General features: G+C 45.5%; 1 protein-coding gene and 1 pseudogene across 1 annotated transcript; one reads left to right on the forward strand and one right to left on the reverse strand.

Moving 5' to 3' along the window:
- The first annotated feature begins 6973 nt into the window (after nucleotides 1–6973).
- LOC132017712 (zinc finger protein 3-like) lies at nucleotides 6974–8486 on the forward strand. The gene has a single exon (XM_059399680.1). It carries the CDS (start codon nucleotides 7026–7028, stop codon nucleotides 7734–7736), a length of 711 nt encoding a protein of 236 aa, XP_059255663.1. The 5' UTR covers nucleotides 6974–7025; the 3' UTR covers nucleotides 7737–8486.
- Nucleotides 8487–12002: 3516 nt separating this feature from the next.
- LOC132018549 (10 kDa heat shock protein, mitochondrial-like) lies at nucleotides 12003–12319 on the reverse strand (annotated as a pseudogene).
- Between the last annotated feature and the right edge of the window lie 3732 nt (nucleotides 12320–16051).

Raw genomic sequence — 16051 nt, forward strand, 5'->3', positions numbered from 1 at the left:
TGGCAAAAGTTCCGATGCCAAGATTCTTGTACCCAGTCTGGCCCCCTTCTTTTACTAATAGAGTTTATTTGGCAATAAACTTCAAAAAGTTTTCACTGTTATCTGCTGATTCAATAGCTCTTATTGTTAGGGATCAAGTTTGCTAAAGTCTTCAACTCCTAGTCATCCTCATCTTGAGTAGAGCTGTGGTTTAGGAAGATTCCTCTGAGTGTTCTGGGAGAATTCCTAAGCCAGGGAAAATTTAACATTTAACATTTCCCTGATACAATTGTCGTATACACCCCTTACAGACAAGATACATTCTAACACCGCAAAATAAAATCTTGGGTTTGGGTAATGCTATTGTAAAGCTATAGAGATTTTCCCTCCACAAAGTCCTTAAATTTTTCAGGCTTTAATACCAACCAAGCAACTAAAAACATTTACTAAGCATTTAATACAACTCAACATATAATACAAAGAAAGATAAGACAGATCCCTGCCATCCAGATGCTGATATTCCAGAAATAATACTTCTGCTTTTGATGAAGGCAGCCTGGGTACCAGGTAAGAAAGCAGAATTTAAAAGGAAAAAAATAAAATCAAAGAAAAGCAATCAAATCCAGCTAAAGGACATCTGTCTTGGAGCAAGTGGCTCAGTACAGCACACAGGATTTAGAGGAGCTGGAAAAGAAAGCCAGAGATATACTGCCTTTCCTTCCTCTAACCTGAGCTCCTTTCCCACGACAGCAGGTGCTCATTCTCGCAAATCTCAAGCTCTAGGGGTGCCTGAGTGGCTCAGTCGTTAAACATCTGCCTTGGGGGCACCTGGATGGCTCAGTGGGTTAAGCCTCTGCCTTCAGCTCAGGTTATGATCCCAGGGTCCTGGGATCGTGCCCTACATCGGGCTCTCTGCTAAGCAGGGAGCCTGCTTCCTCCTCTCTCTGCCTGCTTCTCTGCCTACTTGTGATCTCTGTCTGTCCAATGAATAAATAACATATTTAAAAAATAAATAAATAAAAATAAAATAAAATAAACATCTGCCTTGGGCTCAGATCATGATCCCAGAGTCCTGGGATCTGGCCCAGCATTGAGCCCCAATTTGGGCTCCCTGCTCAGCTGGAGGCCTGCTGCTTCCTCTCCCACTCCCTCTGCTTGATTCCCCCTCTTGCTGTCTCTCTCTCATCAGATAAGTAAAATCTTTTTTTTTTTAAGATTTTTTATTCATCTATTTGACAGATGGAAATCACAAGTAGTCAGGGTGGTAGGCAAAGAGAGAGAGGAGGAAGCAGGCTCCCCGCTGAGCAGAGAGCCCGATGCGGGGCTCGATCCCAGGACTCTGGGATCATGACCTGAGCCGAAGGCAGAGGCTTTAAACCACTGAGCCACCCAGGCACCCCAAATAAAATCTTTTTTTAAAAAAACCTCAAACTCTGCAAAACATTCAACACCAACCCCACTGTTCTACCATCAGTCTTCAATTCAGTCAACCAGCTTTCCAATACATCTCTCTTCTTACAAGGGTGACCTGCATTGTCACAGCTCATCTATGTGTGCCTCCTCAACACTGAAGTTTTACTCATTTGTTACCTTTTAGGCAGTTTCTCTGCTAGTCCTGTAAGTTAGCAAAGCCCATCAGTGGTTCTCTGCTTCCCACTTAACCCAACTTAAAAAACTTCGAATAGATGTATAAGCCCCTGCACATCAGCTGTTCAGCTTTTCCAGTACCCTGTTCTTTACCTGGGATTTCAATTTGCTTAAATTTTTTGGAGTGTCTGTTAACTTTCATTCTCCACAGCACTCACGCAGGAGGTAAACTGAAACCTGGAACAAATTAATTACCCCTTTGCACAAGACACAGTAGCTCAGTAATACAAAAATGAAGAGAATAACCTCAAGGAGCTCACTGCCTAAAATAAGAAATCCAGTTACTAACTGATTTTTACTGTAGTCCATATGAAAATATCAAGTTACTAATCGTTATAACAGCAATGCGGTATTTCCTAATTGATCAGAACACGTCTATGAAGGTCTGTCCGATTTGTAGGGGAAATGACTTCAGACGAGTTCCGCTAAAAATCGGATAACTCGAAATTCCAGTAGAAAGTCTGCCCGACTCCATAGCAGAAGCTGGGAAGCAATGCACTGCAAGCCTAGGCCAGAACCGTCTTTGGGGCGCATACACTGGGACCCAGCGGCTCCTAGCAACACTACACCCTCTGGGCGCGCAGTTCTACTGTACACAGGTATAAGGGTCACGCGCAAGTTTGTCTTGAATTCAGGACACACAGTAAACCCAGAAATGACGTCGCTCTCGCTCACGCAGTGGTCTCCAGCGTGGCCGCGCGGCAAGAATCCCGCCACAGAGCAGAGTCGCTCGCGGCGGCGTGCGGACGCCAGCGGGTCCCCGGGCTTCTTGCTGGTTCCCAGGCCGAGACCGGACGCACGGCGGACCTCAGGTTGCCCGCGGGGCAGGTGTGTCCTCGGCCGGAGCGCGGGGGTCGCGGCCGGGGAGGCAGGCTCCCGGGAGCGCGAGGTTGCGGCGCCCGATCCCCGTCTTCACCCAGACGGCCCCCGCCCCTCGCGTCCCGACCGCCGGTCCCCTCCACGTGCGGACCGACGGCTCTGCGCCCCCGGCGCCCCGGGAGGCCTCGTCTCCGCCGGAAGCGGCGCAGGCCGGGCGGGATTGGCGGGCGCTCCCCCGCCGGCGGCCGGGCCGGGCCCGGGTAACACTCGCGTTCGCGGACCGCGGCGCCGCGGCCCCGCGGCCCTGGGCCCACCTCCCGGCTTGGCCCGGGCGGCGTGTGCGCGGGCCTCCCCGGGAGTCGGGAGTCCGGCCCCTGCGGCGCGCGGACCGACAGCCAGACCTTCCGAGTGCGGGCCGCTGTGCCCGCTCGTCGGCGCGGGGACAGGGGACAGGGCTGGCGCAGTCGCCGTACTGTCTCGTTCTTCGGAAGGCGGGACCTGCTGCGAGTCGTGTCCTTCGCTCGGAATGATTCCGAAAACCGGCTTTCTGCCAGCCCTCCGCAGAAGCCCGTCCTCTGATCCTCAGGGCCGGGGAAGTGAAGGTGTGTTTGAAGGATGCCGAGTGGGTCGCAGGGGCGAGGCGCAGAGAAGACACGAGCGGGGCCTCCGTGCGTGGCCCCGGCTTCTATGCGGGGAAACTGAGGCAGACGACAGGGTCACGGCGAGAACTGCAGCCTGTTCGGAGGCCTTGCCGTGGGGAGGGCGGGGGGCCGGGATCGAATGCTGTCCGAAGTCACTCTCAGAGCAACGCTACCCGGAGGGTTTAGCCAACCAGTTACTTTCCCGGTCTTGCTACTACGCTGCGGTTCTGTAAGACGTGACTGCTAACGGAACCTGGGTGAACGGTGTAGGGAGTTCTCTGCGCCGTTTGGGGAAGTTTCCTTTAATTCAAAACTATTTCAAAGTAATGCATTTTTTAAAAGGTAAGATTTTTACAGAGGGGGAAAATAGAAGTTTAGAGAGATTAAGTCACGACACGTAAGAGAACAGCACAAGATTCAAGCGTGGGTCTTCCGGAATCCACAGCCCTTGTCCTTCACCGCAGCCCACGGTGCTGCCGAAGCGGTGGTGCACGTTTAAACAGAGAGGCCCTGCTTAAGTCTGCTATTACATGGAAGACTGAAACCATCTACACCCACACAGCCTCCTACCTACCTAGGTTAAGGTGACTTAGCTATTCATTTATCTACACCAGGTATGACATTATTCCACTATCTTTATCAACATGACATTAGTATTCTAGGAAATTCTTGCCCCAGAAGATCAAGTTGCAAATAATATTTGTTTCGAGAAATTACCCCTCAAAAAATCCACTTGAATGACTATCAGACTCCCAAATTTAAGTGGGTAGGATCCAGAAACTCTCAGCTGAAAACCTTCACCTTGTGTCCATCAGTTCTAAACTATTGTGTCATGATCCTTCCCCAATCCTTATTCTGCTTTGAAAGATCTGCCTTAAACTCCAAAACCTCATAAATATCCTGACTCTGCCTTCCTCCCTGGGAGATACTACTTAGACTCTCAAGGTAGAGCTAGCATTCATAAGAATTAATTCACCTTAGCCTAATCAGTGGATTGTTTTGCTATTATTTTTGGAAAGCAGGGGTCCAACAATATTCTCGGCATTATGAAAAATGCTCTTTCTTGACATTCCTTCTACTTAGAAAACGGCTTGAATGACCTTAAGCACATTTTTTAAATTTTCTTTAAATTTGGGTGAAGCTTTCTTGCTCTTCTGAAACACAAGCATTAGACTTAGTGAGTTCAAGTATTTAATCAGCCTGTGTGTATGTGTGTGTGTTTCTGTCTTTAACTGTGGTTTCTATAACCTTAGGAGTGTGCCCTGAAAGATAACACTTGTTCTTGTCCTCTCTGACCATTGGAGCTGGAATGGCTGCAGTGTTCCTTCCTAGGGCTCATGAAGAGCCAGAGGGGCTCTTCAAAGTAAACAAAAAAGAAGGTCCTGCCGAGGTTCAGGGATCTGGCCCACAGGGCAGCAGCCCAAACAGCCAGGAGTTATTCCGCCAGCGCTTCCAACAGTTCTGCTATAAGGAGACTCCTGGACCCCGTGAGGCCTTGAGCCAACTCTGGGTGTTCTGCTGTGAGTGGTTAAGGCCTGAGATACACAGCAAGGAGCAGATGCTGGACCTGCTGGTGCTGGAGCAGTTCCTCACCATCTTGCCCGAAAGAGCATCACCCGGAGAGCAGGGATGAGGCCGTGGCTATGCTGGAAGATCTGGAGAAGGAATTGGATGAACCAGGCCAACAGGTAGAAAGGGACCTGTGCTCAGTGGGGGGATGGTTTGGAGTGGGCATCCAGGCCGATCCTTTATGGGCTCTCGGGATCATGTACACTGTGGGCCCTTCAGATGCACAGATGAGCCTGCTTGTTCTCAGGTTTCAACCCAGACCTGTGCACAGGAACTGCTTTCTGGGACATCAGCACCTCTGGATCCAGCGAAGGAAGCAACATATCTTCAGCCTCAACCCATGGAGATCCAGGACCCTCAACACCAACAAGACTGTGGTTAGTGTTGACACTTGGGTCATATGGCTCCCCTGGAGACCTTAGAATCATTCGTCATTGTCACGTAAATATTGAGTACTTACTCTGTGCCAGGCACCATGGAAGGCACTGGGTATGGTGAACAAGGCAGACATGATCCTTGCTTTCATGGAGCTTACCAAATAAATGTACCATAACAGCTTGTATATGGGGGAAGAAGAAGGCAGGCAGAGAAGGCCTTTTTTGAGGAAGTAACATGAGAGCTAAATCCCGAAAGTAGAATAGAAATTAGCCAGGTGAGTTGGAGAGGGGAAAGCAACGTAGGCCTAAGAGCATGTGCAAAACAGATGGGAAAGAGGTGCATTGTCAGAAATTATGTTTCTATGCTATGATATTTTTAAAATAATAATCCAAAAGTTTTTTCTCGTGCTGATAGGAATTTTAGTCCTGTTGTATGTGCAGTGATGTTTTGGGCCCCATCCTACTGTTCATTTTATATTTGCTAATGGCTCTGAAAGATGATGTTCTTTCATTGCTTTTTTGAAGATTGTATTTATTTAGGGACAGTACACTCGAGCATGTGAGCAGGAGGAAGGGCAGAGAGAGAGGGAGAAAGAGAATCCCAAGCAGACTCTGCACCGAGGGGGGTGGCCAACATGGGCATCAGCCTCACAACCCCAAGATCATGACCTGAGCCTTGCATGGGTTGAGGCTGGGAGTCTGGGAATCTGTCAAGCCTGAAGCTACACTCTGGACCATTGAGACTTCCTGGGCAAATGGTCACGAATACAAAGGAGGATTTCTAACAGACCCAGACCCCCATCCATCCTGACCCAAGAAAAGCACGTCGCCATGATTCCCCTGCCTGTCTCCTACAGAGGTGCCCCTGAGCAGGGTCCCAACACCCCCATCCTCCGGGGTGGGCAATGTGGTCACTTCCTCAATGGTCAACAGTTTCTGAAAAAAGGTGAGATTGTCCCACTCAAGGCATATTCTCCCTGAAGTAATCCCATGTTAGGACCCAGGGTGAAGGGCATTATTTGTAACCACGTAGGAGTAATGCAGGGAAAAGTGATGTGCTTTTAACTCGGTCGGTGGGGGGAGGCCTGGCAATGGGAGGAAAGACAGGTATAGAGACAGCGGAAGACGAAGGAGGCAGTTGACTTCAGCTCTCAGAGAGCTCCCTCCTGCTGCTTGGCCACGGCTCCTTTCCCTCTCCTCCCACAGTATCCTTTTGGCAGTTGTCGCATGCCTCTGCCTGGGGTTGGATCTGATGTAAGCTGCCTCCTGGGTCTTCAGCTGTCTCCATACTTGTCTTTCCTCCCATTGCCATCCCCTCCCCCTCCATTTAAAAGCCCAGGGGTAGAGTGTAGCTTCAGTTTTCACAGATTCCTAGATTCTCCTTTATTGGTAGAGTACAAATATCTTTGGGGCCAAATCAGTCTCTGTTTGTCCCTATGTGATAACATCCTTTTGTGCTCCGTGTTTTTAGACTCTGATCTACTTGTTCTGCATACCTGCAAATAGGGTACTTTCCTGTGCTCCAACCCCTCATTTTTTGGTTCTCCCTGAGGCCTCAGAGCACCTACACAGAGCTGCTTCACAGCTCCACATCAGCACTGGCCCCCACGGCTTCCTTTCTGCTCCTCCCACGGGCCTGTTCCTTCATCTCTCTCTGCTCTTCTCTACCCTTCCCTCAGAACCTACTCGCATCCCAGATCTTTTCTTCTGTTGGTGACTGACTCCTCCCAAACTTGTCTCCACTCTGCTCATGTCATGCCCTACCAGTCCAGACACTGCCAGTCCTCTCTTCCTTTGCAGTCTCCCACTTTCTTCCTCAAATGTTGTCAGACTGTTTTGCTGGGAGAGTTAAGCTGTGTGCTTCTAGTGTACATGTTTAAGTTTATTTCCTGTATATTTCACTGGTAACTTGAAATCTATTGTTTTTGTTTCAGATGATGTGATCGGAATTGAGAAAGAAGAACTGATTCAAAAGCAGAAGTTTACTATAGATATGGAGTCTCCCAAAAAGTCTTCTGGCCAAATGAATGGAAAAGCCCCTGAATGTGGAGAAACCCAAGAACATGAAGGAGGGACACAAAGATATCAGAGAAACACTTCAGCTGAGAGAAGATATAAGTGTGATGAATGTGGGAGAAGATTCACTCAAAACTCAAGCCTCATTAGACGTAAAAGAATCCACACTGGAGAAAGACCCTATTCATGTAACGTGTGTGGCAAAACTTACATCCAGAGCTCACAGCTTATTGACCATCAGAGACTACATAACCGGTTAAAACCCTATCAGTGTGATGAGTGTGGAAAAGCCTTTTATTACAGTTCACACCTTGTTCAGCATCAGAGGACCCACACTGGAGAAAAACCGTTCCAATGCAATGAGTGTGGGAAAGCTTTTCACTACAGCTCAGGCCTTGTCCGACACCAAAGGACCCACACAGGAGAGAAGCCGTACCAGTGTGGTGACTGTGGGAAGGCTTTCTGTCTGAGCTCACATCTGATTCAGCATCAGAGAGTCCATACCGGAGAGAAGCCATACCAGTGCAGTGAGTGTGGGAAAAGCTTCAGCCAAAGCTCGGGCCTCTTCTATCACCAGAGAATCCACAGTGGGGAGAAACCCTACGAGTGTGACAAGTGTGGGAAGGCCTTCAGTCACAGCTCGGCTCTGGTGGGACACCTGCGCATCCACAGCGGAGAGAGGCCTTAGGAGTGCGACGTGTGCGGGAAAGCTTTCAGTTACAGCTCACATCTTCTGGGACACCGAAGAATCCACACTGGAGAGAAGCCCTATGAGTGTGACGTTTGCGGGAAAGCTTTCCGGCGGAGCTCACACCTCATTGTACTTCAGCGAGTCCATGCTGGAGAGAAGCCCTAGTGATTGTCGGTACTGACCAGCAATTCCGCAGAAGGCCAGAAAGGCACAGCCAGCAGAGGACACCACCATGACAGTGGCGTGGGGAATTCTGTGATCACCACTGCACTTTTCACGGTCATTAGAAAAGACTTCTAGAGGCTGAGACAGGTTATCGCCTGACAGCTTATCAAACAAGCACATCCTTCCACATCTTAAACATCCTTCTCTGAAGCAGTGGCTCAGGAAGCCTCAGTGATCCACGAGATACGTATCCGCAGTCGTAGAGATGGCAGCAGTCTTGGAGACGGCTGTGTTCCTCTCCCTTCCCTTCTTCCCCCTATTTTCTTGGGAGTTAGAGTAATGATCTTGCGTGAGGTGTGAATTTAGAGTTAACATCTCATCTGCATTTTAAAAATCCTGAATTTTAGATCAGCTTGATAAAAAGCAGCCTATCAATTATCTACACTGAAAACATTGTGCGCACAAAACCCACTCTGTAATCTGGGATGAACGACTCGTGTAGATGGGAAAGTTCAGTGGGGCAAGAGGATGGACGACGCACGTTCCAGTGTGACCTTTCACATCTTCCACCAGAGGTGCCAAACAGGCCAGTGGGCTGTATTTGGGAAAAATCATGTGTATTTTTCCCACATGGTATTTTTTTTCAATAATATGTAAAATTATTTCAATTTTTTAAAGCTCTTTTTTTTTTAAGGTGTATTTATTTAGAGAGGGAGAGAGAATTTCAAGCAGACTCTGCACTGAGCGCAGAGCCCAGTGCAGAGCTTGACCTCATGACCCTGAGATCATGACTTGAGCCGAAATCAAGAATCAGACACCCAACTGACTGTACCACCCGGGTGCCCCAGTTATCTCAACTTTTTAAAAATCTGGCAATTTCACATAAAATCTGACTTTCTGGATTCTCTTTCAAAAATACATGTTGTGGCAGGCAACACTAGAGGGCATATTCCCACAAGGCAACAGTTGACTGGGACAGATTATCACTACTGTGTGTTTAGACCCAGTCCACTGCCACACAGCTTCCTGCGGTCTCCCGCCCCTCCCTCCCCCTACCTGTGTGAGCCCTCCCGTGCTCTAAGGGCTTCTCAGGTGTTTGTGGGTTCCAGGCCAACTTGCCACCAAGAGTTCCACCTTAATTTTATACACCGCCCCCCAATAAGATTTTCTGTGAAGAAAGGGCTTTCTAACAACAGCTTGAAGATTTAGATTAAAAAAATAAAAGTGTGCACTTGTGCACGCAAAGGTAGAGGAAAGCCACTTTAAATTTTTCCTTAGACAGAATGTATAGGTAATTATTGAAAGTCAGCTGTAATAGCTTCAAGCCAAACCCATGAAGACTAGTTCTTTGGGTGAGATGAAGACACAACACCCGTGACAGGGTTGGACATTAGTGTCAGAGTGAAAAGGCCTGGGGCGGAAAGCAGGGGTGTAGCTCAGAAAGAGAAGCTTTGAGATTTGAAGCATTCGGTGACAGGAGCAGCTGTGGGAAGGCTGTGGGATGAGGCCCAAATGGGAGACTGGAGAGAGGTGAGAAGAAAAGGCTACAAATACGGGAGGGTCTGGGATAAACAGAGGGAAGGAGAAAGGCCAGAAATGCCAGGAAACCAAATTACAAACAGGAAGCCAAAGCAAAGGTAGTGAAAACATTAAGTGAGTAAGCATGATTTAAAGAAATGTGAGTGGAGGGACGCCTGGGTGGCCCCGTGATTTAAGCCCAGGCCAGGTCAAGGATCCTGGGATTAGGCCCCACATTGGGCTCTCTGCTCAGTAGGGAATCTGCTGCTCCCGCTCCCTCTGTGCTCTCTCTCTTGTTCTTGCTTTCTCTCAAGCTAATAAAGCAAATAAAATATTTAAAGGAAGAAAGGGAGGAAGGAAAAAAAAAAAAGGAAGGAGGGAGCGGGAGGTTGAAAGGCTGGAGGTAGGAGCACTGAGTATTAACTGACCCTCAATTCTATGCCATGTGGGCCAGATGCCTAACATGAAGACCCTCACCCAAATCTGAGTTCACTGCTGTTTCTTTGTATCACTGAGGACCCTGCCCCTGCATGGGTCTCTGAGTGTTGGGACACAGGACACCTCTCTTTAGATATGGAACATATATATGTTCAATCCTGCTCAGTCTGTCTGGACTGGCCTTCTTAACAAAATCAGCCAAGCAGGAGGATTCTCTCCCAGGAGCAAGAATATATTTCTGGTGGGACCCCTGGGTGGCGCAGTCGGTCAAGTTTCCGACTTGATTTTGGCTCAGGTTATGATATCCAGCCATAATACCATGAAATATCAGGCTGATACCATTTCAAGTCATGAAATTGAGCCAAGCCTCGAGTCAGGTGCTGAGCGTGGAGCCAGCTTAACATCCGCTCCCTCTGCCCCCAACCCCAACCCCCTGGCTAGCCCATGTGCGCTCTCTGTCTCTCCCCTTCTCTAAATAAATTTTTTTTTTTAAAGAAGTCATGCTTGGGGTGACTGGTTGGCTCAGTGGATTAAACCTCTGCCTTCGGCTCAGGTCATGATCTCAGGGTCCTGGGATCGAGGCCCACATCAGGCTCCCTGCTCCCCCTCTCCCACTCTGCCTACTTGTGATCTCTCTCTCTCTCTCTGTCAAATAAATAAATAAAATCTTTAAAATTAATTAACTAATTTAAATAAATAAATAAATAAAAAGAATTCATGCTTGGCCTCTTTGGGAAGCATGTGATTTACCCATTCCTCCTAAAGAGGAAAGTGTGTTGTGAGATAGAAATACCCATTATAAATTAATTAAATGATGTAGCAAAAGGAAAGTTCTTTGCAAACTCTGACAATCGTGGCTGCCATTTGTTGAACACCAGTTGTGTCCAGCATCAAGCATGTTCCATCTTGTGTAAACGTTCCAACTCATTTGTAGGGTACTATTTATTATCTCAAACAATGTGTCAATGTAAGCCTTATGAAAGGCTTATAACAAATGAAAAGTTTTTAATACATTTAAATATTAAACAGCCTATAAAAGTATTTTTAGAATATAATAACTATGTATAACAGATTTAAAATAGTGGAGGGCGCCTGGGTGGCTCAGTGGGTTAAGCCGCTGCCTTCGGCTCAGGTCATGATCTCGGGGTCCTGGGATCCAGTCCCGCATCGGGCTCTCTGCTCGGCAGAGGGCCTGCTTCCCCCCACCCTCTCTCTGTCTACTTGTGATCTCCCTCTGTCAAATAAATAAATAAAATCTTTAAAATAAAATAAAATAGTGGAAGTTGGAAGTAATAAAATGTCAACAGTGTATTTAGGTAATGAAGAGGGAGTGATTCTCACCTTTTCTTTCTATTTACCTGTATATTCCAATGGAAAAGTTAGAATTCATCATATGCATAAATAAATACTTTTTAAAAATTAAAATACTACAGAATTACTTGAAGCTTTCTGGAGATGATTCTTTGGTAGCCTTTTCAATTATTTCCTTTAGGACTGGTTTATTTTATGTTTTCTGCCTTTTTAAAAAATATTTTATTTTTAAGTAGTCTCTACACCCAAGGTGGGGCTTGAACTCACAGCCCCAAGATCGAGAACTGGACTCTCTACCCACTGAGCCCGCCAGGTGCCCCATAGATTTTGTTACTTCTTTTTTTTTTTAATTTTATTTATTAATTTGACAGAGAGAAATCACAAGTAGATGGAGAGGCAGCCAGAGAGAGAGATAGGGAAGCAGGCTCCCTGCTGAGCAGAGAGCCCAATGCGGGACTCGATCCCAGGACCCTGAGATCATGACCCGAGCCGAAGGCAGCGGCTTAACCCACTGAGCCATCCAGGCGCCCCGATTTTGTTACTTCTTGAATGAATTTTGGAATTAAAGTTTCTTTCCCCCACCAATTTCGTTGAGATTTTTTAAATTTTTGGTAGCAGACGTCTTCATCTGCTATTTGTCATTTACAATTTTTAAATTTTTTTTTTTCTCAACTGGATTTACCATAGGTTTGTGGGGTTTTTTATGTTTCCTTTTTTGGTTTTTTAGCTTGAATACCATTAGTTTTTTTTTTATAAAAGAGAGACATGAAAATTATTCACATGATGAAAGATTTCACTTTACTGGAATGGGCAGCTTCACTTCGTGCCATTTTAGCAATGATTCCAGTCCACATACTTTCCGATGTCACAGTCTCAAAATAAGAAATAATCCTTGTCATCTAGAACTGCTTTGGTGCCTCCATATTCTGGGTGAAGAATTTTATCTCCAACTTTCACACTAACTGGTTGAATCTCTCTACCCTTTCCTTTAGAGCCCGATCCAACAGCTACGAGTGTTGCTTGCAACGCTTTTCCTTGAGATTTTTCTGGAAGCATAATACCTCCTTTGGTAGAGTTTCAGCTGCACTCCTTTCAACTAAAACTCCATCAAAGAGGGGAAGAAACTTGCTAAATGCCTGCCTTGCCATGACTGCGGCTACCACCACGGTTCTTACAGGTTTGTGGTTTTTAACAGGCTTGTTTATAAATGTTTCATTCTTGGATTTCTTAATGTCACCTTTTCTGTGTTCTAATTCATTTGCTTATTCTTTTATCCCTATTTATTTTCTAACCTTTCCCTTGGGGATTTCCTTCTCATCCTTTTTCTAATTTCTTGAGTGCTTAGTTCATTCGTTTTTCTCTTTTTGAATTTTATTTTTTAAGGTTTTACTTATTTATTAGAGCACAATCAGGAGGAAAGGCAGAGGGAGAGAGAAAGGAAGAAGCAGACCCCTGCTGAGCAGGGAGCCTGACATGGGGCTTGATCCCAGGACTCTGGGATCATGACCTGGGCCAAAAGCAGATGCTTAACCAACCAAGCCACCCAAGCACCCCTCATTTTTTTTTTTTTTAATAATTAAAGCAAGTGAGAATATACATCCATCGAACGCTGTTATTTTTAACAATGTTATTTGTGGGGTGGTTTTTTGTTTGTTTTTGTTAGCTTTGAAAGATCTAAACAGAGAAGAAGAGGGAGGGCCCTGGGTGTCATAGCCAGGCTGCCTGCTTATGCCTCAATCGTGAAGGCAGAGAGGCTCTACCCAGGTAGAGGAAGGACGAGGAAGGACGTCACCAAGTCAAGGACCAGAGCAAGGGTTTTACCAGGAAGCCTCATTCTGACTGATGCGCAGCCACTCACGTTTCCACAGCCAGGTGCTCCAAGGCTCTGGCAAGTGGATTGTCTGAAGTTGATGGCTGCCTGGAGCTGGGGACATCCCTGAAGAATATTCTGGATTCCTTAAGAAGTTCAGGACCTGGAGCAGGGTTTGTGTTTGGAAACTGGTGAGAGACTTTGATGCAAGACATTAGGTAAGGAGGGAGAGACATACCGGTCAGTTCACTGCACTGAAGGGGGCGGCAGGGACCAGTTGAGGGTTGTCTGCATTTTTCACTTGCTCAGCCAGCGATGAGGACGTGTTATGCCACAGTCAAGGGAAGGGGCTGGCTTTCCATCATGTATTTCTAATAGAAAGAAGAGCAGAAGTTATGCTGTTTTTAAATTTCTCTCCCGGAGAGGACAGTTCTGTAAAGCTGGTTTACTTGGATGTTACTCATTTCTACATTTCTTAAATGACCCTTCCAGGTTTATTTTTTAATTTTTTTAGGTTTATTTATTTATTTTAAAGAACATGCAAGCTGGGGGAGGGGCAGAGGAAGAGAGAGAGAGAGAGAGAGAGAGAGAAGCAGTCTTCCTCCTGAACGCAGAGCCTGATGAGGGGTTCGATCTTGGGACCCTAGATCATGACCTGAGCCAAAATCAAGAGTTGGACGCTTAACCGACTGAGCCACCCAGGCACACCCCACCCAAGTTTATTTGATCACTTATATTTACCCTACGAAGCATAGTGAAGTTCAATCTGATTTTCATCTTAAAGTGTTATATCCTTTTACAAAATGACCTGTCAGGCAAAGAATTTCAGAGAGAAAGGGATACTGATGACATTTCCCAAACAGGGAAATTGTTTGTGGGTTGTGAAGAATAGATGAGGTTTTAAAACAAGTGTCTTTCCTGTTTACGAGTAACAGATTTTTGTAAAAAGTTACATTTTAGAGGGGCACCTGGATGGTTCAGTCTGTAGAGCATGTGACTCTTGATCTCGGGGTTGTAAATTTGAGCCCCACATTGGATGCAGGGAGATTACTTAAAATCTTAAAAAAAAAAAAAAAAGTTTACTTTCACAGAAATATATAAAATGAAGTTCTCTAAGTTTACCCCAATTAAGAACACATTTAAGATAATTATTCTATAAAAATAATCATATACTATTTTGTTTTGTTTTTAAAGATTTTATTTATTTATTTGGCAGAGAGACAGAGAGCACAAGTAGGCAGAAAGGCAGGCAGAAGGAGGGGGAGAAGTGAGGCTCATGTGGTACTCGATTCCAGGACCCTGGGATCATGACGTGAGCTGAAGGCCAATGCTTAACCAACTGAGCCACCCAGGCACCCCCCCCCCCATATACTGTTTTATAACTTATCTTTTTTTAAAGATTTTATTTATTTATTTGACAGAGAGAGAGACACAGCAAGAGAGGGAACACAAGCAGGCGGAGTGGGAGGGGGGAGAACGAGGCTTCCCGCAGAGCAGGGAGCCCGATGCAGGGCTCAATCGAGGACCCTGGGATCATGACCTGACCTGAGCCGAAGTCAGATGCTTAATGACTGAGCCACCCAGGCACCCCAGTATAACTTACTTTGTAAATTCAATGTGCCTTTGGCATCTTTTAGTTTTTAAAAAGGTTGGGGGTATAAAAAAAATCTAAGTTCCCAAATGTGGACATTTGGGTTTCCCCAATTTAAGTAAACAATGTTTCTTTGTATATGTTTTAACATTTGTGTATTTTTTAAAAGATTTATTTACTTATTTTAGAGCTTGAGAGCTGGAGGAGAGGGAGGAAGACAGAGAATCTCAAACAGACTCCCTGCTGAGTGTGAAGCCAAGTGGGGCCTGATCTCACGAACATGAGATCATGACCTGAGTGGAAACCAAGAGTTGGTGGCTCAAATGACTGAGCCACCCAGGCACCCCTTGTGTAAGTATTTCTATGTAAATAATTCCAAGAAGCTAAGTTGTTGGATCAAGAGGTATGGACATACTAATTTTAAAGTCTTGCCTTCAGAAAATATACAACCCAAGAATACCTGTACTTTCGCACACTTTCCAATACTAAATATGACCAGTCTTTTTATCTTTAGTAATCTGAACAATTTTTTAATTGTTATTGTTTTAATTAAAATTATTATTGAACTTGAGCACCTTTTCGTGTTGTCTATTTGTGTTCTATAAATGCTTACCTAAGTTGTTTGCCAATTTTTCTATTGGCTTGGTGGTACTTTTCTTATTTTTTGTAAGAGGCCTTTGTGTATTAGGAAAATCAGTCCTGTGTCTTTCAGATGGTGATATATTTTATTCTGAGCTTATACTTTAGTTTTTATTTTCTTCATTTAATATTCCAAAATTTTACATCATTGGTTCCATTTATCTTTTCCTTTGTGGATTTTCAGTTATATGTCTTTAGGGTTTTATGTCATGTTTATATCCCTCCCCACTCCAAGGTAGCAGTAGCTTCCCAGCCTACCTCCCTGCTTCTGTCTTTGTACAACCCCTTTCACTTACAAGTTTATTTTTAACATAGCAGCCAGAAAACTCTTTCAATACCTGTATCTGAACATGTTACTCTCCTGCTCAGAAATTCTGAATGACTTCCCATCTTGGAGTAAAAAAAAATATATGTATCCTTGAATTCACCTTGAAACACACTCCACTCCAGGCTGTCCATTTGCTATCCCTCTTCCTGAAACAGCTTTACCCCTGATTATACACTCACTCATCTCCCTCAGTCCTTGCTTTAATGTAAGTATATTAGTGAGGTCCTCCATGACCACCCATTTAAAATTGCATTACTTCATTCTCACTCCAAACTTCGTGTTTCCTTTATTTTCTCCTTGGCACTAACATGCACCATCTAATATACTATATATTTTTCTTGTTTATTGCCTGCCTACCTACCTCATACACTGAAGCACACACACTAAATTACAAATTCCCCTTAATTCAAAGGTATTATTTTCCTTTAACCTGTAGCTCCAGCTTCCAGAACAGTGCCTGGTGTAGCAGGTGAATAATCAATATTTGTGTAAGAAAGGGAAAGAGGGAGAAA

This window comes from Mustela nigripes, chromosome 5, assembly GCF_022355385.1.
Source record: "Mustela nigripes isolate SB6536 chromosome 5, MUSNIG.SB6536, whole genome shotgun sequence".
Taxonomy (NCBI): Eukaryota; Metazoa; Chordata; class Mammalia; order Carnivora; family Mustelidae; genus Mustela; species Mustela nigripes.